Source organism: Stomoxys calcitrans, chromosome 3 (genome assembly GCF_963082655.1).
Source record: "Stomoxys calcitrans chromosome 3, idStoCalc2.1, whole genome shotgun sequence".
Classification (NCBI taxonomy): Eukaryota; Metazoa; Arthropoda; class Insecta; order Diptera; family Muscidae; genus Stomoxys; species Stomoxys calcitrans.
This window is the reverse complement of record NC_081554.1, coordinates 12,145,674-12,171,512: the sequence shown is the minus strand read 5'-3', so window position 1 is coordinate 12,171,512 and position 25,839 is coordinate 12,145,674. Positions and strand designations below refer to the sequence as shown.

General features: G+C 36.8%; 1 protein-coding gene and 1 long non-coding RNA gene across 12 annotated transcripts in view; one reads left to right on the top strand and one right to left on the bottom strand.

The window, feature by feature from the left end:
• The window catches only part of LOC106084494 (zinc finger protein 84), a 62,799-nt gene extending 38,001 nt beyond the window's left edge, over window positions 1-24,798 (top strand). For 10 of the 11 annotated variants that reach the window (XM_013248207.2, XM_013248211.2, XM_013248206.2 and 7 more), the window contains 7 exons: window positions 2,246-2,642; window positions 7,026-8,390; window positions 8,504-8,671; window positions 12,167-12,334; window positions 16,103-16,840; window positions 16,917-17,135; window positions 18,942-24,798. In XM_013248207.2, the coding sequence (XP_013103661.2) occupies window positions 2,246-2,642; window positions 7,026-8,390; window positions 8,504-8,671; window positions 12,167-12,334; window positions 16,103-16,840; window positions 16,917-17,135; window positions 18,942-19,552 (3,666 nt within the window). In that variant the 3' untranslated portion in view covers window positions 19,553-24,798. The remainder of the gene's footprint in view (window positions 1-2,245; window positions 2,643-7,025; window positions 8,391-8,503; window positions 8,672-12,166; window positions 12,335-16,102; window positions 16,841-16,916; window positions 17,136-18,941) is intronic. The other variant, XM_013248209.2, reaches the window with a different exon arrangement.
• LOC106084497 (uncharacterized) lies at window positions 369-984 on the bottom strand. The gene is made up of 2 exons (XR_001220823.2): window positions 558-984; window positions 369-492 (listed from the first exon to the last, which is right to left on the bottom strand). It is a non-coding gene; the product is annotated as an uncharacterized LOC106084497 (long non-coding RNA).
• Window positions 24,799-25,839: the final 1,041 nt, after the last annotated feature.

Below are 25,839 nucleotides of genomic sequence, written 5' to 3'. Positions count from 1 at the left end.
ATTCACTAATAGAAGGTTAGGTCACTTGCACAAACATAAAGTGGATAGGCCCCATGAACATCATTAAGGATGTCAAATCTGCCGATTGAAAATGTCATCAAATAAGAGACAACGTAAACAAAGAAAAAATGTAAAAAGAGAACAAGTTGACATCCTCAATGCCAAGTATTACCAAAAATTAAAAAATTTTATGTCGGCTGATCGCTTGGCTTAACCTTATTAAGTGAATCCTGTTTCTTATGATGCTTGTAGTATATCTGAATTTGTTGACAGTACAAAAATTGTCTACCAAAATAAAATAAAAACCCATAAAAAATGTCCAACTAGCTTATCAAATTTTTTGACAATCAAGACATTCATTAACAATATTTCTTGTAGTTCGCATAATTATTGAGCATACTATGGCGGTTTGAGGTCAAATCGGGTTGACATGTATATAGTTAACTTTACGGTGTTCATAGAGGAAAATATCGTGGCAAATATCGCGAAAATCTGTTAATAAATCGTATTGTTATGGCCCCATGAGTTAAAATTAATCGATATATACATATACATACATATATATTGGAGCTAAATGAATTTATTTTTATATAACTGCCATTCCTTTCATATAGTTTCCTGGTTAACCTGATATAGCTCCGATATAAACTGATATTCCGATTTGATATCTTGAGCTCTGTTGTCCGATTTGATTGACATTTTGCGCATAGTGTTCTGTTATGATTCTCAACACTCGTGCTAAATATGGTCCAAATCCAACGATAACCTTATATAATTTCCATATAAACCGATCTCCCGATCAACATTATAAGGCCTCTAGAAGATTAAATTTTTGTTTGGTGTAGCAAAAGTTTCGCACGTAAAGTACCAAAGTACCCTTAGGGAAATTTTAAGCAGAATATAAGGTTGTAGGTCCCCAAGATTTGTCACGTTTTTACTTTGAATTGAATTTCTTTAGGGAGCTAAGTATTACCAAGTTCACACTGGTATATAGTATCTGTCAAACTAGAAATGACAGTTACAAGACATTTGTTTCATTGATAATTTGTGCGCGCAATTTATAAGAATTTGGTTTTAATCTTATTTTGCCATTCACAATAGAGGTATTTCTGCAGGTGACCACACTTGTGAAAAACATATGGCAATTCTGACTACATATGTCCTCTAAAGCCTGCGAATAAGAAGACCTCTATTGTGAATAATAGTATAAAGTGTAAACAAATTATGTATTTACAAAATTATGTGCACATATAAAAAAAAAAAAATATTCAGTTGCAAAGGTACACGAGTGCAAGTTTTAATTAAAAATTGTATAAATATGTTTACTTTTGATCTCGAAGTGACTTCAAGGTTTTCAAACTGCGTTTCCACGTCATGCCCATTAAAACAGATTTGCACTATGTACATTAGCTATGTTTTATTTAAGTACTATATAGTGCAGTGCAATGAAATTTGTATGAAATGAAATCTGTCATTAGGATTTCCACGATATGCTTTTCACAAATAAAATAAAACTAAAACATATTATTCTTATTCTGGTTCGTTTGGCTCGAAGTCATGAAAACAATTGTTAAAAAACTGATGTTACTGTTTTTGAAAATTGTTTTATTATTGAAATATCCAATATTTTAAAAACTACCGGTTTTCTTCCTCAGGTAATTTCAATTATTCGTAGCAATTTCAAACGACTTTCTTCTAACAATGTAAAACTTATACTTATTTATAAAATTGCGTGCACAAATCTTAATAGATTTTATTTGACTTATATGCCCACCCATGTTTTGCAAATTTATTTATAAATTTTACATATATTTTCACTTTTTCCACGTGTTGTTTTGAAAGGTTGGTGGACAAGCCTTTCACGGCTTGTCCACCCAGTACTAAAATAAAATACGACAATTATTTCCATTTAACTTTCAATGCTAAAAGAAAATAAGGTAATTTTGAAGAAATCTTCTCGCTATTCTCAGATGTTGTATTTATGCGAAATGTGTCCTAGTTTCCTTACGCCCATATTCAAACGCCCAAAACCATAATTAAAGTGTTTTATCAATCTTATCTTAGAATGCGACCAATGTATCAAATACCTATCAACTTAATTGCTCAAAATTCACATTATACACATGGAGTTATTGGTATTGTATTATCATTATTTTTTTTCATTATCCTTTTCCTCCTATCTTGAAACTTAGATTTAATAAACAAATATTTTAATTAATGTATCTGCGATTTGTATTCCTTTCAGTTGGGCAAATATTGGGTGGTAACAAATTTATTTCAAGGCCAACACGGACAGCAGCCGCCTGCACCTACGAGTGTTGCCTATAGCCAAAGTGGTGTTGCCAACGGTGGCGGCACTGGCGGTGCCACATATACCCAAACATCTATAGCTGGTATACCATCATCGACTTTGGTACGTGCAATATCAACAACAGCAGCCTCAGCTGGTGTTACAAAACCATCGGAAGCGGCATCAAGTAGCAGTGCGGGAACACTGCAAATACCGCAAACAACTCAAATGTTGTCACAGGCAGCCGCCTTAGGGCAACAGTTGCCAAATGGTACTATAATAACAACACAGGCCGCCCAACAACAACAACAGCAACGACATGCAGAACACCAACAACAGTTACATGTGCATGGTGAGTTGAGTTTAGCTGAAATAGTATTTTTCAACAATTGTATTTACATTTTGTGAGACAAAGTAGATATGTATGGATCTAAGAAAATTCGGCATTCAAAATTTATTATGAATAAATATTTTATTAGTAATAACAAATTTTAAATTTTCAAATTATAATAAGCTTTTTAAGTACCTCTTGCATTTCTTGGATTTCGAAAAAGTTGTTAGCCTAATACCTTATTTGTCGATGTAGTAAGAGGAATCCAGACAAATGGAAAGCATTCACTCTGATCCAGATTCGTCTATCTATATCAGATTATAGACTGTTTTATACCAAACTTGTGTATCATATAGGATGAAAATGATTACAGAAGACATTGACATTCCAGCTTAATCGGAAAAGAATTACGCACTCTAAGGGCTCAAGAAGTTAAATCTGTTATTTCTGACCACCCTCTGGGAAGGCTGAATCTTTCCGGTACATAAAACCGATTGCAGTAGGAACGACTATCCTATCATAAAAACTCAAATATATCATTAAAAGTTTACACAACAATTGAAAACCACTCCAAAGCTTTCCAGAAAGCGTACCTTTTACATTTTTTATGTTCTGAATCAAAATACCAACACCAAGTTTCCAGCTGTCTCCCACCATCTTTCCAACGGGCTTTTGATCTTCCCGGTTTGCATTTACCACCCTGTTTGCCTTCAAAAGACTTCTTTGCTGGAGCTTGTTCATCCATTTTGACAACATGACCTAGCCAACGCAGCAGTTGTATTTTTATGCGCATAACTATGCTATCGTCGTCATACAGCTCGTGGTTCATACGTCGCCCATATTCTCCATTATCGCAAACTGGTCCATATTTTCTATGAAGAATATTTCTCTCAAATACTCCAAGCACTGCCTCATCTGCTTTATCAAGTACCCATGCAATTTTGCAACCATTTTATTTGACAACCAATCACACGATTAAAATAATGACCACTTGAAAGATAAAAAATATGCAGCTATTTACAATGAAGACAATCGGTTGCAATTTTACAGTTGCGTGTACTTTTGCGTTGCCATAGGGCAACACAAGGGCGATCCGGGTTACCGTTACCAGGGTCCTGTTTTGTTTATGCACTAAATGCAAATTTTGAGTTTTCGGTTGCTATCATATGCTATCGACAGGTTAAGCTGCTATTACACGATAAGGCTTGTCATATGTAATTTTAAAAAAAGCAACTCTTAAAGTTGAACATATCATCATCTTCCTCTCATGCCCTACAACATAGCAGTCTTATGTGTTCCGTTATGATACCGAAAGCTTTTCTTTTCAGTAATAGCCTCGTCTTTCTAAGATCCGAATCCCCCATGGGATTTTCGTTGTACGAAAATCCGTACGTTTCACTCAACACAGTGCTACATGCGCAATCGTCGTCCACGCCCCTTAACTCGGACTGCGTGGCTTCGTAGGACTTTGGACTAACCAAGATTACTAACGGCAGTCCTCTGGTTTTTAAGGACCAAATCCTCTGTTCTTTCACTCTCCCGGATGCGGATCGTGCCATCCTCAAGACGAAGACGTTAATCTCCATAACCACCATTCATCGGCAAAGGCAGCCGCTTCAGTGTACAACACACTGCTACCACAAGAAAAACCCTAATGGCTAGTTTACAATCCGTTAACATGTTCATACCCGGCGCCCGGATCTCCGCCTCCAGCATTGTACTATAATCAGATCTTGGTCTGTGGTTACTCAGAGGCCGAGTGTGTCCTCTAGCTTTCATGCATCTGTGTAGCATGAACTTCCAGATGGCAATACCAGATGTTCATCAATCCAAGACTATGTTACTGGCAGCAGTGCGTCGCTGGTATCCGATGCAAAACCTCTTCCATTACTTCCAGAAAACCTCTTTCATTCCTTCCAGGATAGCTCTTCCGTTCCTTTCGCTATGGCAAGACCTGCTCCTATCCCCTATCTCAGTCCACCGAACTACTGAGGCGAAAGTATGTATTTGTGTTATCACCCCAGTGGATCATCCTCGGATTTAGGCCCCATTTTGAGCCTACGATTACGGCTGTCCAAGATCACTCTTAAGTTATTGACCTTTTTGGTTTTGTAAATCGTTCTGTCGAGAAAACGGCTTACAGAAAGCAAAATGCTTACAAAGCGGCTTGGTGTTTTTTGCTGTTTTTTTACCAGTCTAGCGGATTCGCTAATAGCACTATTAAACGGCATGTAGATGTCTTATGACATGTCTCTTTTTGTAGTCAAATGTAGTTAAAAATATTTGTCAAAATTGTCAATTTACATACGATTCATTATTTTTGCAATCACATCTGTATTTTCGTATGACATAACCTTAAAATTTGAGCAAAATCTGTTTTTTTTCGCATAATAATTACTAAAGTTGTTAGAAAACTGGTTAAATCATACATTTGTGTAAACAATTTAATTTGGGGTTGCTTTCATTCGACTGACAACAAAACCAGCTGATTTCTTTATGTTTTTGTCAGAAGGTACATGTGCTATTTTGAAAAGTGATTTTCATATGTTAATTTCGTTTGTATCATACGATACGTACAACTCAACATGTGGTAAATTTGACATTCCATAACACAACTACATGCCGTGTAATAGAGCTTTAACTTATGGACAAATAAAACACTCTTCCCTTTTTGTACTTTTACATTGGCAGCACTGGCACCACGTCTGAAATAATTTAATATCAACAAAACAAACAAAATAAGTAATTTTAAGTAGTTCATAAATGTGATTTTATTAAAATCCTAAGCAATTTGCCATGTCAGAACGTTTAATCAGTGAATAAATATGCTGTGTGCTGCCTCTTCAAGTTTTGTCATTCAAGCTGAATGATGACATTATATATTTTAATAAACAGCGGTAGTAAGCGGCGATAAGATTAGCCACTTAGCTAAACGGGTATAGCTTTTTTCACTATACAAACTAAGCGAGAAAATCCGTTTAATGGGTAAATAAAACACCCCTATTATCGCCGTTCATTAAAACATATGGTGTCATCATTCAATCGGAATGACAGAACTTAAATAGGAAGAACGCAACATATTTATTCAATGATTAAACGTTCGATTCGGTTGCCCAAAAAGTAATTGCGGATTTTTTAAAAGAAAGTAAATGCATTTTTAATAAAGCTTAGAATGAACTTTAATTAAATATACTTTTTTACACTTTTTTTCTAAAGCAAGCTAAAAGTAACAGCTGAAGAAAGAATGCATTTACAGAGTCACAAGCTGTGAAAAAATTTGTCAACGCCGACTATATGAAAAATCCGCAATTACTTTTTGGGCAACCCAATAGAATGCAAAATTTGCAAGGATTTTATTCAAATCGTATTTATGAGCTCTGAGAAACATTTATTTAAATTAAAAATGGCTGATGTTTTTGTTTTGTTGATTTTTGATTATTTCGGATGTGTGTAAGCGTTGGCTGCGTTTTAATGCAAAACATTTACCGGGAAGAGTTTTTTATTTATCCTTTAGCTAGCTAATCCGCTAAATTGGTAAATAAAGCAACCAAACTATTGATAGAAGCGTTATTGTAAATAATACCCACCTGTTTAACGGGTATAATTCACAATAAGCTTGTTGGTAACGGATTTATTTAAACCGTTTGTCGTGAAAATAATCTTCTGTCCCCTTTCCTTTCGATATCTTGGCGGAACATGCCATCCCCAAAATCTTCTAGATCGTGTTACATATTAGGCAAAATCTGGACAATATGCGTGACAAATGAAAGATGTTTGGTTTGTGCACAAAAAAAAACGGATTATAATATTAGTCTGTTATTTTTTTTTAGAGTTGGTCGAACATAACAAGTAGCTTTTCGATTTAAAGTTTAACTTGAATCCTGTAAATGAAAAAATATAATTTGGAAAAAGTTACGAAATGGCCTTTAGATTATAAGATTAGATTATATTATTTGTTTACAACTTTACTCAGCATGTATGCGGATACCTATGTGCCCTATGAGAGATAATGCTAAAGTTGCCATAACATATACTTAAAATAATTCACCTAAAGGAGTGTATTTTTGGGAGGTTTAAAAATATATGCAAAATTGGATTTGATCTGATCGGACATTGAGCTACTTCTAATTTTGTGGTTGTATTGAAAAAATAGTAATTATGTAATATTTGGAAATTAAAAATGAAATGGTGGACCAACTTAAAAAATTTTATTGGCAAAAAATTCTCTAAATATTTTTAAAATTTTTCAAATTTTCGGATTATATTTGGATTAGCTTGGTCCGCTATCGAAGCATAGCATTCTATGGGGGCCATTATCATCACGCATCAAGCATATTATCATGGGGGAAATGATTATGGATTGAAAACTAATTACACAAAAACAAATTTACATTTCTTTCAAAGCTTTAAACTCTGCAGAAGATAACAGGCAGCAGCAACAACAACAGCAGCAACAGCAACAACAACAACAAATAGCACAGCAGCAGCACCAACAACAGCAGCAGCAACAACATCAACAACAGCAGCAGCAGCAACAGCACGTCGGTGTTCTGCAAACTAATGATGCAATTAAAGATGAAAAGCCTTCATTCACTTCAAATGGTAAAATTGCCACCACCAATCAACAGATAATCATGCAGCATATATCAACAGCATCGACGGCAGCTCCAGCAACCTCAGGAGCCACTACCATAACTTTGGGCGCTCCCAAAGCTGAAATTAAGGACGATGGCAGTGTGGTAGTTGGCGGTAAAATACACCCTGGCATCGAAATGTACAAGGTTAATATTGAAGACATTTCGCAATTGTTCGCCTACCACGAAGTATTTGGCAAGATGCATGGCGATGTCATAAATCATCCTTTGGCGGTGGCACATGGCATACCGGTTTCATCGAACAACAGCAGTATTGCACCCGCAGTTGCAGCCGCCTCCGCGAATGCGAATGAAGCAAATCAGCAACAGCAGCAGCAACAACAACAACAGCAACATCAGCAGGCCAATGCTGGGGGACAAGTGGCCATCAGTGGAACCGTGGCTATGCAGCAATCATCGGAATCGACCATAACTACAACGGCTACAGGCAGCGGAACTGTAGCCGCCACTACCACAAGTGCCGCTACGGCTATAGCCAATAGTACTGGAGCAGCGGCCACCACGACGGCTGGTGGTGCGGCAGCTGGCCTCTTATTGCCCAAAATGGAGGGCGGTATTGCGGCCGTCGATCAAAGCGCCATCACCTTGGCTCCCGATGGCACAGTGGTCTCTACTGGAGAACATGTTTGCGACATATGCGGCAAAATGTTTGCCTTTCGTTATCAATTAATAGTGCATCGCCGTTATCATACGGAGCGAAAGCCTTTCAACTGTCAGGTTTGTGGTCAGGGATTCTTTACCTCTCAAGATCTGACTCGTCATGGCAAAATTCACATAGGTGGTCCCATGTTCACTTGTGTGGTGTGTTTCAATGTCTTCGCTAATAACGCTTCACTGGAACGCCACATGAAGCGGCATTCGACGGATAAGCCATTTGCCTGCACGATATGTCAGAAGACCTTTGCGCGCAAAGAGCATTTGGAAAATCACTTCCGTTCGCATACCGGCGAGACACCGTTCCGTTGTCAGTACTGTGCAAAAACCTTTACTCGCAAAGAGCATATGGTCAATCATGTGCGCAAGCACACAGGAGAGACACCGCATCGCTGTGACATTTGCAAGAAGTCGTTTACGCGTAAAGAACACTATGTCAATCATTATATGTGGCACACCGGTAGGTTAACAATCCTCCGCAGGGAAAATGAGAAGCAACTGCTTGCTTTTTGGCCTTTAAATAAAAAATCTCTTTTATGTTTCTTTCCCATATTTTTGTTTTTCATTTTTCAGGTCAAACTCCTCATCAATGCGAGGTGTGTGGCAAAAAGTATACGCGCAAGGAACACTTGGCCAATCACATGCGATCCCATACCAACGATACGCCTTTCCGTTGCGAAATCTGTGGCAAGAGTTTCAGTCGCAAAGAACACTTTACCAATCACATTTTATGGCATACAGGTATGTGTTATTGAGGATCGATCAATCGATCGATCATCCCATATAGATGCTTACTACTATACACCAAGTATTGTAGTAAGTATCTATATGTATCGTATGTGTGTACCATTATTTCTGTAAAGGTCCAATTAAAATACAATCGATATAAAAATGTAATGAAATGAGTGCGCGCATATGTAATCCCTATTATAATAGTCTTTGTGTGTATGCGATGCGTTAAAACAACGGGTTGCTTTGCGCGGTTCTGTATTCTGTTGAGAATACCCAAAAACTAACTTATCGGAATGTTCTAACTTTGCTTTTCAAACAAATCCAATGCAATCATGGTTCGGGATTTTTCCTCCTTTTAGTTTTTAATTTGTTGCATTGTTGGATCAAGAGCTGTTTAAGACCATCTTGGAACTCTATATACGGTATTTGTGTTTGAGATATGACCCAGAGCATAGGTAGGCCTTTCTTGGCTTTATTTACTATGGGAACTTTTATAAGTTAAAAACATTGATTTTTGAATAAAAATTTATGCTTAGATCAAATTTTAAAAATGTTTTGAAAATATGTTGCAGGGATTAGTATAAAACTGGCAAAATATTGCGACTGTAAAAGACTTGTGCAGTTTATACCCGGTCGGACATGTAAACCCATCGGAATCAGACATTGATGGAAAGTATTTGACCGTAGACTAAGAAACCGACATTAAAATTTTAGATGAGAATTCAGGAGTTACGACCAAATTTATGCATGGGTTAAAATGTTGTAGTCACCCGAGCGAATATTTATCCGGTCAACACAATATGGGATTTATTTATCGCTACTCCTATGGGTGACCACCATGAATAACATATTACGGATCCTGACTGGGGAGGGATTTCTGAACTGAAACTTTCTGTTCAGTTTTCTGTCCCAAAAGTATTGCATTCCAAAGCGTAACGAGAAGGCTCCCATATATTGGGCAATCTGTAGACGGACCGTAGACTTGAAACCTGAATACAAGTATGGTCTACTATCTCTACGGGAGCGTGATTTGACTTACTTACGATTCAGTAGTGAACTGCGCAGCTAACAGACCCCGGCATTTAGGTGGGACTGTTGTTGTAGCCACATTTTCATGTGGAGGTGGCGATCCTCGCCAAGCTCCTGTAGGTGAGCAAACTCGTTCCGGTCCAAAGGACCGATCGCCGTGGGGACAGGGTGCCCATTGTTTATTTAAAGACGGCAATAACCCGCCTTGTCATATCGAGCATCATAAGCGCTCAGTATTTGTGTAAGAGCCGGTGCCGTTCGGCCTCTCACTGAGACTCTCCGCTCGATACCGCTGATTGTCCGCGACTGCCATTGCAGCTACTCCGTATGGAACATTCCACTATCCACAACCTGTGAACGCCCCCAGCAGCTCGCAGCTAAGCTTCTCTTGACAACAATGAACATTCGCACTCTCTTTTCGTCCTAACTTAACAAATACAACAATTTCTGAGAATTCAATCGCAGTCATAAACGTGAAGTGTATCGGTCTGGGTCTAAGCGGCCAACTTACGAGTAACGACAGCATGTAATACGCCATCCGCCCATGCTATCTTTTACTCTATTATCATTTCCTCAATCACCAACAATGATAAAAGCGTCAAATTCCATCTGTTCACAAGCCACGTTTCACCTCCCAGCAATGCACTTATCCCAGACAGTCCAATAACGGTCTTCGCAGCGAGCGTTTTGCCGAACCAACAGGACTCGGGGTGAACGAGTGGGCCCTTTTGGCACATATCACTTCGCGCTTCTATCGTTGAGTCAGTTTGAAGTAGATGTACATACATAACTATTTCTTGAAACATTACTCGAAGAAAGTACGAGTATGACAGAAATTAAAAAAAAAGCAATTAAAAGGGTGCAAAGTTCGGCCGGGCCGAATCTTGGGAACCCACCACCATGGATTCTGCTAAAAATTTATGGAAACTAAACTTAGTTTAAGGGCAAAAATTTATAGAAACTAAACTTAGTTTAAGGGCAATTTCAGCAAAATCGGACCAAAAATGAGGCTTGTAAGGGCTCAAAAAGTCAAATCGGGAGATCGGTTTATATGGGAGCTATATCTAAATCTGAACCAATATAGCCCATTTGCAATTCCCAACGTCAATACTAAGTATCTGTGCAAAATTTAATGCGGCTAGCTTTATGCATTCGAACGCTATCGTGATTTCGACAAATCGACTCAAAACGTCGAGACGATCAAAAATATATATACTTTATGGGATCTTAGACGAATACTTCGAGGTATTACAAACTTAGTATAACCCCACCCTATAGTGGTGGATATAAAAAAAATGAAAATTGTGTCTTGTTTTTCCCCAAGCTGAGGTTGGATTTGAATAAATTTCTGTTATATGATTTTATTTGATGGGGAACATTTTTTATCTTCTCTATTATACTTCATGATTGAATACAAAACATAGATTGCAGACCTCGACCACTTTATGTATGTTCGCGTACTCAAAAATTTGTGCAAATCTGTTATTGTTTGCTCAAAACCGCATTGGTCTGAACGCATTATTAGAGTGTGCTTTCAAATATTTTTTCGAAATCTATACAAAAAAAAATCAGAAAATTAAGAAAAATGTATCATCGAGCGTTCAGCGTTATAGCCGGGCATACTAATCTATGCGTTACAATGGCTCAAAAATTCTAAAAGCAACAAAATTGCGCCATCTATTAGGTCAAGGCGGATTTAAAAAGGGGGTCTCACGCGAACAGCTGTTAGTACCCAGCCAGCTTTAACGGTATCTGTCATCTTAATACCGTTACCGTTTTGTTCGAATTCTCTTTGTTGTTATCTTCTTTCTCGCATATTATCTGCTCATGTACGCGCACGTATACACACTCGCACACAAATCTCTTTATGTGTGTTGGCAAAACGTCGATCAGCTTGATGGCAAGATGGCGGATTGCACCGTATGATATGTGGTTGTTGTACAAATGAGACCACCTTTAATTGTTTCGCCATGCTAATTAGGTTAATAATAAAATCGTTTAGATAGATTCAATAAATATTTCTTTTTTTATCGTTTCTGTCTCCCGCTACCTTGGGACTGGAAGTTTAATAAAAGTCAACAGAGGTTTTTTATTTTGAGTTACGCTTTGAGTATATGTTTGTTTTCTCTCAAGTACTGTATATAGAGGCATTTTAAAAATGATTTAAACTTTTTTATATCCATGAAAAGCAATCTCCTTGTCACGGAAATAAACTTAAAAACTTCCCATGTATTCGCCAAGTTTTCTGCTTTACCCCCTTCACCTTTCATGTCGAAATCCATACATATCCTTTCGTACGATAAAATGTAAAGACTTTTTTGTGGTTTTTCTTTTTTTAATCTATTGAATTTTAATTGGATGATCAGAAAAATCATCACATTATATTTAATTTTTGTATAACAAATTAAAATCAAAATAAAAATACAAGATACAACAAGGCTCAACAAATCCCTTTGTTCTGTCTCGCTTTTACAGGCGAAACACCCCATCGTTGTGACATCTGCTCGAAAACCTTTACGCGCAAAGAACACTTACTAAATCATGTGCGACAACATACGGGCGAATCGCCGCACCGTTGCACCTACTGCCCGAAAACGTTTACGCGCAAAGAACATCTAACAAATCATATACATCAACACACCGGTGAGACACCTACCTTCCTTACGTTCAGAAATATTTAAAAAAAACCAAATAATTTTTAAGAGTTTCAATCCTTCTTAATTAATGTGAAAAAATGCATATGGTTAGTTTTGTGATTTGCTTAAGTAAGAAAACAATGATAAATATTTAAATTTAAATTCGCATATTTATAAACAACGGTTAATGGGTGGCACATACAAATATTTTAGTCCCCCTTTTTTATATATTAAAAGAATTGGGATTTCACTAATTGCCACCCCTTTTTTGACATTATAAACTTCAATTCAGTTCTTTTCTTATGTCTTTGAACTTTTTCCAAATGACAAAGTTTGGATATGAGTTTGAATATTATCATTCCTTCCATTCCATATTGTCATTCCTTTTTTTTCTAATAATACTATCCATATGCGTTAGCCACAGATACTCGGATTATCCAAAGTTTCATAATATCACAACTATTGTATTGTATTTTAATTGGATAGTACGTAGAGAGACGATCAACATCAGATTCACCGGAAAGGTGACTATATTTATAAAAAAAAACAAAATTTATATTTAAAATCAAATGTCCAATTAACTTTACATGAACTTTATTTTTGTAATTTTATATTTTTATAAATTTGTCAAATTGTCACACTATAAATGATTAATAACTCTCTAACGGCTGGGATAATTTATGAGCAAATGAAACAACTTCAAAAGCGCTTAGTTCGGCCGAGTCCACCTATATATGTCAAAATTTTCGCATCTAGACCATATTTCGTAAGAGAGGTTTAATAAAACCTACTCCCGCAAATTTCGTAAAAATCGAGAATTAAATACGCCTTTATAGACCCAACATCTTTAACTGTAAAATTTGTCTATATGGCAGCAATATCGAAATAGGGACCGGTCTAGACTATTTCCACAGGTTTTTCGAGGCGTATATTTTTTTTTTTTTTAATTTAGGTCTATAGATAATAAATACCCTTACAGACTAATAACAATATATTTACAAATGTATTAACCTAAGAAAATAGAAATAATATAACTTTCCTTTTTAAATTTTCTCGATTCTCACATAGTTCTATTATATCTTTCAGTTGATTAAATTGAGAACATAGGTGCCAAAAAGGATCATTATTGGTAAAGTTGGTTCTACAATAAAAACATTTTCCAAAGATCAAAATACAATATCTGGTAGGTCTGATAGGAACGTTAAGGAAAATTCGACTCAAAAGAAAGCAAGAATCCATTTGACCATGAATTAATTTAGTCAAAAACGTAATGTTTAGCATGGTTCTACAACTTTTTAATGTAGGAACCTTTATAAGATTTAATCGGTCATACAAAGCTAATGCACTTCTGTCCCATCCATTTCGACGGAGGCAAAATAATAGAAATTTGTTTTTGAACCGATTCTATCAAATCAGAATGAATATTGTGGTACGGATCCCATACCACTAACCCTACTCGAGATTACTTCTGACTAGCGACGTATATAAGTTTTTCGTCACAGAGAAATCATTAAGCGTTTCATGAAGCCAAGAGCACGACGTGCTTTGTTTACAACCATTGAGATGTGTTGACGGAAGTTGGTCTAGAAGAAATCCAAGGTTTTAAAGCTATAGAAGACTACTTAAAGTTGATTGGTACCCAAAAATTAGCTAGTTTTAAGAGAGGTTATTCTTGAAAAAGATATACGTTTGCATTTGGAAATATTAAGTTCCATAAAGTTCTGGTTGCACCATTCGTTAAGAGTATCAAGGTCATACTGTAGATAACACTGTTCATCAGAGTCTCTCGTTGATATGAAGAAGATAGAGAGACTCTAGTTGATCTGAAGTGCACAGGGCCAAGATGACTACCCTGTGGAACACCTGAAGAGACAACAATTGATTTGGAAACTGCAGTACCGATGTGATCTGATCCACTTTAGTAAAGATGCACTGAAACCAATAAGGTCTATTTTTCTTAACAGAAGGTTGTGGTTGACTTTATTAAATGCTTTACTAAAATCGGTATAGATAGTATCCGTTTGGTAGCGTTCCCTAAAGCCATCGTTGACCAAACAAGTAAATTCTAAAATATTTTTTAACTTCGATTTCCGGAACCCATGTTGAGAGGGAGACAATATAGAAGAGACTTGATGTGAAATAGTGTCAGTCAGAATTTCCTCTAATAGCTTCGGAATAGCATTCAAAATTTAAATGCCCCTGTAATTAGAAACCTCATTGCGATTTCCTGCTTTAAATGACGGACTTATTTAAGGTTGCTTCCACAATTCCGGCAGATATCCATTCTTTAATGAACTGTTGAAAAGTGTACAAAGGTGATATGAAAGTTCGAGAGCGCAATGCTTTAAAATGTTCGATGGAATTCCATCTGGACTAGGATTAAAAGTTATCTTCTTCTTGTTCTTCAGTCTAGAAAGATTGGTTGTATTCCATGGAGGACCAGATGCGTTGCAAAAAGTAGTTTTAGGGACAGATTGAGAAATAAAGTTAAGTAGCACAGTATAAAAAGTTGAAATCATTTCGTCGATATCTTTAGATCTGAAAATTTCGTTCCAATGAGCAGACGAGAGTAGTGAGTTCAATTTGATGTAATCAGTTTTAGCAAAACAGTACACTTTTTCAATGCTACATCTCTTTTAACTTTAAGAGTGGGATAGGATATAAGTAATTTGAGTGCCGGATAATGTCTATCCTCAGGACTTACAACCGAATCATTAGAACTTAAACATAACTCGGATGGTTGATTAGAGAAAACAAAATCGAGTAATTTAGAAAATGAATTGTTTAAAGAGGACCAAAATTTAATAATGCCAATGCTTCATTCATTAGAAATGCCATTTGGTATCACGGGTGTTAAATCATTTGACTCGGACAAACAAATCCAGTTAATTGGAGGAAGATTAAAATCACCAAGGGCAATCAATGTGGCTTTTGGTGGAGATGACTGAAATGCTGATTGCATTGTAGATACGTGTTTTAAAAAAACATCGTCACTTGAAGAGGGTGGGACGTAAGAACATAAAATAAAAATTGAAACATTTTTCAAAAATATCTTTACGGCTACAAATTCAATATCCAAGGAAGATTCCACTATTATTCCTTCAGAAGGAAAATCAGTGGAGACCGCTATTAGCACACCACCGCAAGATTTTTTCATTTTGTCGTTCCGATCACGCCTATATATTTGATATTTGGAATGTAATATCCGTATACCTTATTCTGAAGCCAAGATTCAGTAACTTTTTGTTATCAAATTTCTAAAAATCGGCCTTTATGGGCAGTCATATGCAAGCACGGTTCGTTCTGGACTATATGTGTCACGTATTTTGAAGGGGACGCAAATTCGTATAACAAATGCGGCTTTTATCGGCTCAATGCCTTAAATATAGGATGGAAATGACTGCTATATACAAAGAAGATTTCATTTGACTCATTCAATAACTTACCCAGCTTATGGACAAAAAAGGAATTTGTACAAAATTTCTGCTCAATACCTTTGAATGGCTACAGAGTTATTACAACTGCAACAGAGGAAGAACGTAGCATATTTCCTTAATTCATTATGGTAGCAATCCTAGAGCGTATTATGTTTAAACGAAGCCTTTTTTATTTGTTTTAAGGCATTTGCAAATTGGACTTTTGATATGTGCCATAGTAATCAATTATTTTATAATCTTTTCTGTGACATGATGTTGATGGAATACACCGCAATCGCAACTCAAAATACATTTCAATGCAATTCTTCTTCATCAACTGTTTGTCTCGCTTTTTCCAGGCGAAACTCCCCATCGTTGCGATTTCTGTTCGAAAACTTTTACGCGCAAAGAACACTTACTAAATCATGTGCGACAACATACGGGTGAATCTCCGCATCGCTGCACTTATTGTCTTAAAACGTTTACGCGCAAAGAGCATTTGGTCAATCACATACGTCAACATACCGGCGAGACGCCATTCAAGTGCAATTATTGCACCAAAGCTTTTACACGCAAGGATCATATGGTTAATCATGTGCGCCAGCACACGGGCGAATCGCCGCACAAATGCACATTTTGCGCCAAAACCTTTACGCGCAAGGAACATTTGACAAATCATGTGCGTCAACATACCGGAGAGTCACCGCATCGTTGCACCTATTGCAAAAAGACGTTTACGCGCAAGGAACATCTAACGAATCATATACGTTTGCATACGGGCGATTCGCCGCACAAATGTGAATACTGTCAAAAGACATTTACGCGCAAGGAACATCTGAATAATCATATGCGTCAGCATTCGAGCGATAATCCACACTGTTGTAACGTCTGCAATAAGCCATTTACGCGCAAGGAACATTTAATCAATCACATGTCTCGTTGCCACACCGGCGATCGTCCGTTTGCTTGCGAGACATGCGGCAAATCGTTCCCTCTCAAGGGTAATTTGCTCTTCCATCAACGTAGTCATACAAAGGGTCAGGAAATGGAAAGACCATTTTCATGTGAAAAATGTCCCAAAACATTTATCTGCAAGGGTAAGTTAAAGATAAACAAGCCAGCAGCTTAGAGATGTACATGTTTTTCCCTTTCTCTCTCTCTCTCTCATTTCAGGTCATTTGGTGTCCCATATGCGCTCTCATTCCGGTGAGAAACCACATGCGTGTACTTTATGCAGCAAGGCTTTTGTGGAGAGAGGAAATCTAAAACGTCACATGAAAATGAATCATCCGAATGCTCCCATGCCACCTCCACCAGTGCCACATCCCATAATACCTGCCGGTGTATTGCCGCAGATAAAACAAGAAATTAAACCAGTTATAAGTGAATTAAGTAAGTCAAAGAGAACTAATATTAACTGCCAAAACCACTCGATTCGCAAGCAAATTTATCGACATCGGCTCTTGTCCAAATGACAAATGAAACGATTGACAAATCTATTTGTAATGACATTGCTATGACGCAGATTTGCCCCTGGTCCATTTAAAAATCAGTTAAACGCCCAAAGTCCTTGTATATTTAAAGGTTAGGTAAGTTTGAAAAGAGGATGCAGATATTAATCCGCCCCATGCCACTATGGACATACACCTAAGCCAGTAATCGGCTTATTGGCTTGTGCGCTCTAAAACCATAAAGTAACCTCTAAAAATAAAATTTTAAGTTTGGAATTTCCTGCTACTTACAAAATCATTAATTGTTTTCAATCCCACTCCCCTAAGTTGGTTCATGTCTGGTATTGTGTCTCCACCTAAGTGCCGGTATCTGTTAGACGCGAAAGCCGGGCAATGGCAAAGGAAATGCTCCAACGTCTCATCATCTTCCCCGGATACCCTACACATGCTTTCACTTGCCGCACCGATTTTACATAAGTGAGCTCGTAGTCCTATGTGTCCCGTTATGATACCAATAGCTTTACTGACCTCTATCTTCCTTTATGTAATAGCCTCGTTTTCTCACGATCTGGATCCCCCCATAGGATTTTCGCCGTCCTATCGACCGTTTCGCTGTTCCACAATGTTGCATGCGCATTCGTCGCCTACTCCCTTAACTTGGACTTCGTCGACCCGCAAGGCTTCAGGTTAACCAAGTTTATTGACGGCAGTCCTTTCTTTTCCCCTTACTCTGTTATGGTCCGGTACCCAAACGATGCGGGTTTTGCCATCCTCAGAGAAGGGAGTTAATCTCCTTCTTACACTGCAATACTGTTCGTGACCTAACCGTCCTGGTTGTTTTTCCCTTATGGCAATTTTGATGTCGGTAAAGATGTTCACACTCGACGTCCTCGAGTTAGCACCACACCACTTCACGCATTCCGTCAGGCAGTCTAAAACAGATTTCAGTCCCTGGGTTCTCAATGTAGACCCCTAGGCCCACTAGGTCCTCTTACTTTGATGCATCCGTGTAACATGATCTTCCAAATGGCAATACTAGGGTTCCGTCAATCCAAGACTGTGCCGATGGCAGCAGTGCCTCGCATTCGACTTCAAGGTTCATCTCAGGTATCCGATCGGAAACCTCTTCCCTTCCTTCCAGGTTTCCTATCGTCGCCTCGATTATATCGCGATGGTATGAGCTGCTCCCATTCTCAATCCATTCTCCCATCGCCTTAAGTCTGCCGCAGTGGCTGCCTCACACTTAATTTGTATGTCAATGGGTCGGATATCTAGAATAGTCTCCAGTGCCCTAGTGGGCGTGGTCCTCACCGCTCCGCCTATGCCAAGACAACATGTTCTCTGAACCTGTTGTATTGTCCTCATGTTGCACTTTTTCTCCATAGAAGTCCACCAAACTACTGAGGCGTAAGTAAGTATTGGTCTAATCACGCTCCTGTAGAGCCAGTGAACTATCCTCGGATTCAGGCCCCATTTCGAGCCTAGGGCCCGTCTACATAGTGCCCAATATATGTGAGCCTTGTACATTTAAAAGAAAGCTAAGATTGATAACACTCTAAGAGTCTGTTTTGGCTCACAGAGACAGTTAAGGGGATTGAATAGGGGAGTCACAGCCCTTACCCCTCTCTCCTATCTGTCCCTTCCATACAAACTGACGTTTTACATAATCTTAGCTACTATTGTACTTATGGAAAGTTTGAAAACCTTTAATATTAAACAAAAATAAAACTCCCTCTCATCATTGCAGCTCCTTTACAATCAGCTCCAATTGCACATACCATACAACAGTTAACAGGTGGTGCTGGAGGTAATACAGTGCAATTGCCCACAGGTCTAGTGCCTTTGGTTACATCCACAATAACATCTCATGCCACCCAGAAACAAGTACCGCCACCACCACCACAGCAACAGCAGCAAGCGCAACCGCCGCAACAGCAGCAGGCGCAGGCACCACAAGCCCAACAATTGCAGCAGCAGCAACAACAGTTAATGCATCAGCAAGCTGCTGCAGCTGCCGCAGCGGCACACCAACAACAAGTATTGCATCAACAGCAACAACAACAACATCAACAACAGCAGCTAATGCAATTATCATTGCAACAGGCCGCCGCAGCGGCGGCAGCTCATCAGCAATTACAACAGCCCTCGTCTCATCAAACGACTCAACAGCAGCAACAACAACAACAACAGCAGCAGCAACAACAACAACAACAATCGCAAGCCCAACAACAACAGCAGCAGCAACCACCGCCACCACAAGTGCCAATTGCTTTAATACAAACGACGGACCCTGAAGCTTTGGCGCGCGCTGCTATGCATATGCCACCCAATGTGGAACAGCATCCAGTCGTTTACTAACAACAAAAGCAAAATGCCAATATCATAATTTGGTAACGGCAAAATTAATAATATTCAGTCAAAAGGAGGAAGAAAGGGTTATTTGCGAAAGGTCTTTGCGCCTAAAACTAATTTTCCACCAAGCAGTTAAAGCAATTGTGACCAATAATATTCAAATATTTATTTTTGGTAAGATTTTATAAGAATCATAATTTTTTTTTTATATTTTAAACACAATCATTAATTTTTATTTAAAAAAAAATACTATAATTTTCATACCATTTTTTTGGGTATGAATATAATTTTTTTAGTTTAGAATTTTATTTGGTATCGATTTAGCTAAACAAACAATGACCATTATGCATATCCCTCTAAAATCCTTTTTATCTTGACTTGTGCAATAATTGTATATGTATGAAATACCTACATTATTATTATTTCCTTTCTTAAGTAAGTAGCTGGGCTACTAAAAATGATTAAAGTACTTTTAATGAGGAAGTATTTTAAAATGATACATTTTAAAGGCTTCGATATGTAACCCCTTTTTTAAATTATGCAGACTTGTATTATATGATGATTGGAAATATGAATTCGGATCTGATCTTGGGTTTTTTTTGCCTTCCCAATACCTTATTTTGTCCGCGTTAGTATGATTTGTAAGATAATTTGAAATGATTTATTTTCTCCTTTAATTAATCTCTTAAAATGATCTACAATTGAAAAAAGATTGGGAAAAAATAACGCAAATTTGCACAAATTGCTACTGAAAGTCATTCGCGTACTTTATTTGCCAACAAAAGAGAGCAGGAAAGTGCGAAAGAGCGAGCAAAATTGTGCGAGCTTTCAAATTTCTACTTGCTGGTTTAATGAAAATAAAAAAGAGAGTAAAGTCTGTGCTTATTCTCCTGGAAAAGTACGCGAACAGACCTACTGTCATATGAAAAATAACTGCATTTGATTTTCAGACAGCGATAACTCAACACATCTATAACTGTGGGGTAATTTCAATTTCATTTCTAGAGGGCAGCAGAAAACAAGTTAAATTAAATAAATGTTTATGGCACATCATAGTCACATGTTCACATGACCATCAGTTTTTGCTAAAAAATCAAAATCATTAGATTTTTTTCGATTATTGACGTCAATCGATTACCGTTTAAAAAGACATATCGCAAATATGTAAGCGAAGAAAGTTCATACAAAGAAGATTAGAAAACGATGCATCATTTTTGGGAAATCAACTCGTAATCAACACATAAAGTCGATGAATTAGCGTTTGATAGATAAAGGAAACAAGAAGTAACAACAGCTATGATCTATAACTATTCGTTTCCATTCCAGATTACATTGGTATGTCAACGAACCGTTTTTGTAACCATTCATATGTTGCCCGATAATTTTTTGTAAACTTCTGTATTTAGCCTAAAGGCCTGGTTATGTTCTCGTAAATGCAGCGTAAATGTAGAACAAAACCAAACGTTGCATTTGACACTTCAAACAAAACAATTTTTTTTAACAAAAAAAAAAAGACTTGAAGGTGAGAGAGAAAGACTTCAGGCATAACTCAAGGGCAGGTTGGAGAAGAGGACCCTCCACGCTGTGATGCTTGTTGTTGAGACGTCTCTCCAACTAATGGAGTACGCAATGGCGGCCTTCTCGAATATTCAGAGGGCATTAAACAACGAGGAGATGGGTCGACAGTCATCGCTCTAAGCCGAACGGGGAGACAGAATACGGCCAAGTTTCCCTTCTGGACCCATGGATGCGGTGAGCCGACTAAGGACACTGCGGACTGCGACGCACACAACATTTCAGGAAAAGCAATGTGCCATAACGATAGACCCAAAAGAACTTCTGGGAAGGGATTTACAGTAGCTAGTTACAGGTAGATCTCAGCTTAGCTTCTTGTAATGACGATTAACACCAAACAACAATTGGATCTCAGAGTTTCAACCGATGTGGTGCTTATAATCGTCGCGTGCCGGGTCAAAATCAGTATGCGTATATGGCGGCCCTCAAGTTCGTGGGCTGTAGTATAGTGAGGTCGAAGTGCGTGGAGGAGTGTGAGGAATCCCTGAATAGACCCTAGTTTCACAATGACAACATGGATTAGCGGATACGACATATCACATATGTCTCGCTTTTTTCACAACCGTTCAGACTGACCACCTGTTCTTAAGCTTTATTATTAACAATAAATTGTAATAGATGTCAGAGTGAAATAGAATAGGAGAATAGCAGTTTTCAAAACATTAATTTTTGGCAAGGCATATTTATTAAGGTGGCCGCATCGGCGAATTGTTGCAACAAATCATCTTTTTTGGGAACTTGATATGTCAAAATTGTAAACAGGGCGAAAAAAATTCAATTTGCCTTGACATTTAAAAGTTTAGGCAAATTTGCTTCGACCAATCAGAGCAAGAAGAAAAAAGTTTATTAATTTTTGAGTTTCAAGCAAGAAAACGCATAATTAAATATATTTAAAATTTCAATTAGCTGCAGAGGTTTTACCCACAAAACCAACCAAAGATTATTATAGTCGTGGATAGCTACCAAGCGAATGCCGATGTTGATAGGCGGCATAATTAATGTATGGCTCAAATAGGAAGATTTTGGTAAGAGCTCAATCGCCAAAAGGTGGGGTTGTGTACCCCGTTTTTGGCTCTTGGATATCTGTGGGATTTTCAGGTCATTTGAAAAGGAGGTTAAAGTTTATTGGCTACGAGGATGACGTTGTCATCATGGTGTGGGGCATTCAGAGTGCATATAGTATGGGCCGTTCGGAGTGCATATAGTATGCTGCCAAAATTGACCAATGGGCTTGACGTAAACTCCCAAAAGATAAAATTGGTACTATTCACCAATCAAAGGTAGCTTGGTATATTCAGGGGACCTCTCCTAGATGTGAGGAGCTGTCGTTCTCACTACTGAAAGTCCTGAAAAGCCATTGCAATGTCAGGACTTTGACCTTGCGCTGGACACATGGCGGACTTAAGCTTGATTTGTGAGAATGAGGGGGAGTCATAGACGGTTGAGCACCTATTTTGGAATTGCCCTGAAAGTGTGACAGTAAGTGCAGGATTATGGCTACAAAAACACCTATTTTCCTGTCTAAATTATTTTCGTGCAATAGTTTCGTTAAATGGCATATTGGAGGTATCTCCTTTAGACCGCCTGGCCGTTTTGTCATGCATGTTGGCTCCTAATCTGCTTCATTCTAATGTCTGGCATTGTACTGATGTAAATGTAATCACTTTTGTTCTGCGCTTTTTGAATCTTTCGGGGCGACAAAATGGACCTAAGTTCCCTGAGTGAAGCTGATAGTGAATGAGGTTGTTAAACGCGTACCATTATATACCCTAAGTTTTAAAACCATAACAGCAGCAAATACAATTTATTAAATATTCATTTTAAAGTGTGAGTAGTTTGCCCCTGTTTCTTAGTGGAATGTTCATGGGCAAAATTTGCAATTTTACAAGGTGTCCCCCTTATCTCCGTCTCGTTAAAGTGAAGTAACGCTTGAACTAACCCCAGATCGACTTTGCATTAGCGCTGGGCTGGAACGAACCATTTCCTTCTCTACCTCGTTTGAAGTTGGAGTTATCTAGTGTGATTTCCAACTGGCCAACGGACAATGAACAGTTGGTACAGCACAAGGCAATATCCATTGATTCTGACTGATCGTAATATCCATCCACTGGTGGTTATAAAGTGACATCTACAAATTTTTCCATGAATATTGCACTAAGGAATGAGTGCAGTCCGCTGCCAATTTAGTCTCAATGATAAGGGACCATCTTTTTCGCACAATATCGATTACTAGTAGAAGTGTACACTTAAAATTTACTCAGTACATTTGATTTGCACTGAAACAAAATGTGTGATATATACTAATTGGCGATTTTTTTGGTATATCTATAGACATTTTATTTGTCATAGAAGATGGACACCAAAAAAATATTAAACAAAAATTCAATTTTTAGATACGAATTCATAATTCCAAGAAAAAAAATATTATTGCACTTTGACAGCTCTATTGCTTTAATTGCAATATAAGAAAAAGAAAGGCGCAACCAACTAAAACTCTTCTCTTCCTCCAACTTGAAATATGCTTTACATATAATTTATAAATACTACACATACATATATATATAATATAAAAAAAACAATTTACTTTACATATTATATGTAATAAAAACAATAAAAAAAAACTATTAGATTTTAGTAAAAACAAAAACATGCCCCATTTACATTAATTATTATTAAAAAAAAAAGAAACAAAAATATAACACCCTCAACACATAACCAACACCAAGACCATAATCTTGAATTCGCCACTCTCACCACCATAAGTTGATGATAAACAATTGTTTTAAACACATGCCGCCTTTCATAAGTATATACATCATTGACACCACTCATACACACACCCACACCAAACATTAAAAATATCTATAAAACAGTTCTATTTTATTCTATCTATATATTCTTATTATTATATTTTAATTATTATTTGCTAATCTCACAAGTTCACTTATTGTTCATCATCTTATAATACAAAAGGAAAACGAAAAGAAAAAAACATAAAATAAAAGAAAACCCCACACGCATAAAAGAAAATTAAAAGAATAGGAAGTAGAAGACGAAAAAGAATTCATAAACAATTGTTATTGCTTTTAAAAAATGCAAAAAACTCACTTTAAGGCAAACATGTATTAAAACTTTGCATTTCTCTCTTTCTCATTCTCTCTACAAGAAGATGAAGAAGAAGAAAAACAAATTTAGAAAACCCCAACAAACAACCAACTTCACCACAGTAAATCATTGTATGAATATGATTAAAAAAAATTTAACATAAAAGAAGATACCTACCCTACATATATGTATGTAATTTGTTACTCCACACATTTGTTTAAAACAAGTAAAATTATTGATTTTACAACAACAAACGAAATTGCTTATTTTAAAAGAAGAGTTTTTGAAAATGTATTTTATTTTATTTTAATAATTATTTTCCATTAAAAAGCCCACATTTCTTTTTTTAGTATTTTTATGTAAAAGAGTATATAATTTAAAATGATATACTACTATTATTATTTTAATATTAATATTGCCCCTAATATAAAACAAAAACAACAAAGTAATATGCTTTAAAAACAATTAACAATATAACACGTAAAATAAAAACAAAACAATACATTTGATGTTAAACAAAAACGTATATTTAATATTATTATCAATCAAAAAAACAAAAAAAACAAAAAGAAGGAAAATGCTAAAATAAAACTAAACAAAACAGTGAAAGAAAAAGAAATCAACACAACATCGTATAAAAAACGTAACATTTTCTCGTCATCCGAAATTAGTTGTATAGAAACACGTTCGAAGATTCGAAAATTCGACTTCCAACATTGAAGAAAGCAGAACATAAGCCACAGGAGAGAAGAATGGATTTTCTTTCGTTGACTCCCTTCCTCTCTCTCTCTCTCTTCCCTCCACCCCGCCCCAAGAGTGTAGTGTGTAACCTTGTAATTGTACTAATTATTTAGTATTTAGTTTGTTTTTAGTATTTACTGCGACAAAAAAAATTAAAATGTAATTAATAATGAGTATATATAAACAAAAAAAAAATAATTAAAAAATTAAATGTGTTTAATTTGATTAATTTTTTTATGCTGAAACATGAAAAACCATTTAAAATGCATTTCCATTTTCCGACAAGGATTTTTCCGCTTTAGTAGGATTTACACTAACTTGACCCTCTGCCTAGAGTGGACAATAATCCGGTGCTTTCGAATTGTGGTTTTAAAAACTCACCTTCTTAAAACACTGCAACTTAATCAATTTCATTTTTATATAATAGATAGCTGAGTGCGGCCTGCTGCGCCTTCATTTTTTTATTCTACTCTAAAATTTTGACAACATTTTAACTAATAAGATTTTTCTTCCAAATTCTCTATAGAAATTATTTGTATTTATATCTATTTTTAATTTTCCATGGCAAAGAGTAGCACTTACACTTCTTTAAACACCGTCTTGGGTGGGAAAGTTAAAAAATAATACCGCAAACAACCGCAACGAAATTCCTATATTTTATTTTCCTTTATTCAAAGGACCGATAGGTTGTCATAACAAAGAAAAATGCTCTACCCTCTCTAAATTCATGTTGGCTTCTCTAAATTAGCGCCATCTACTGACTGTTGGACCAACTAAATCCAATTGAAAACAGCCAGAAGATGGCACTAATTTAAATGTTAGTGCTACTCGCTTGGAGTGGATGATGATCCCATCATGTGGTGGTTGTCTAT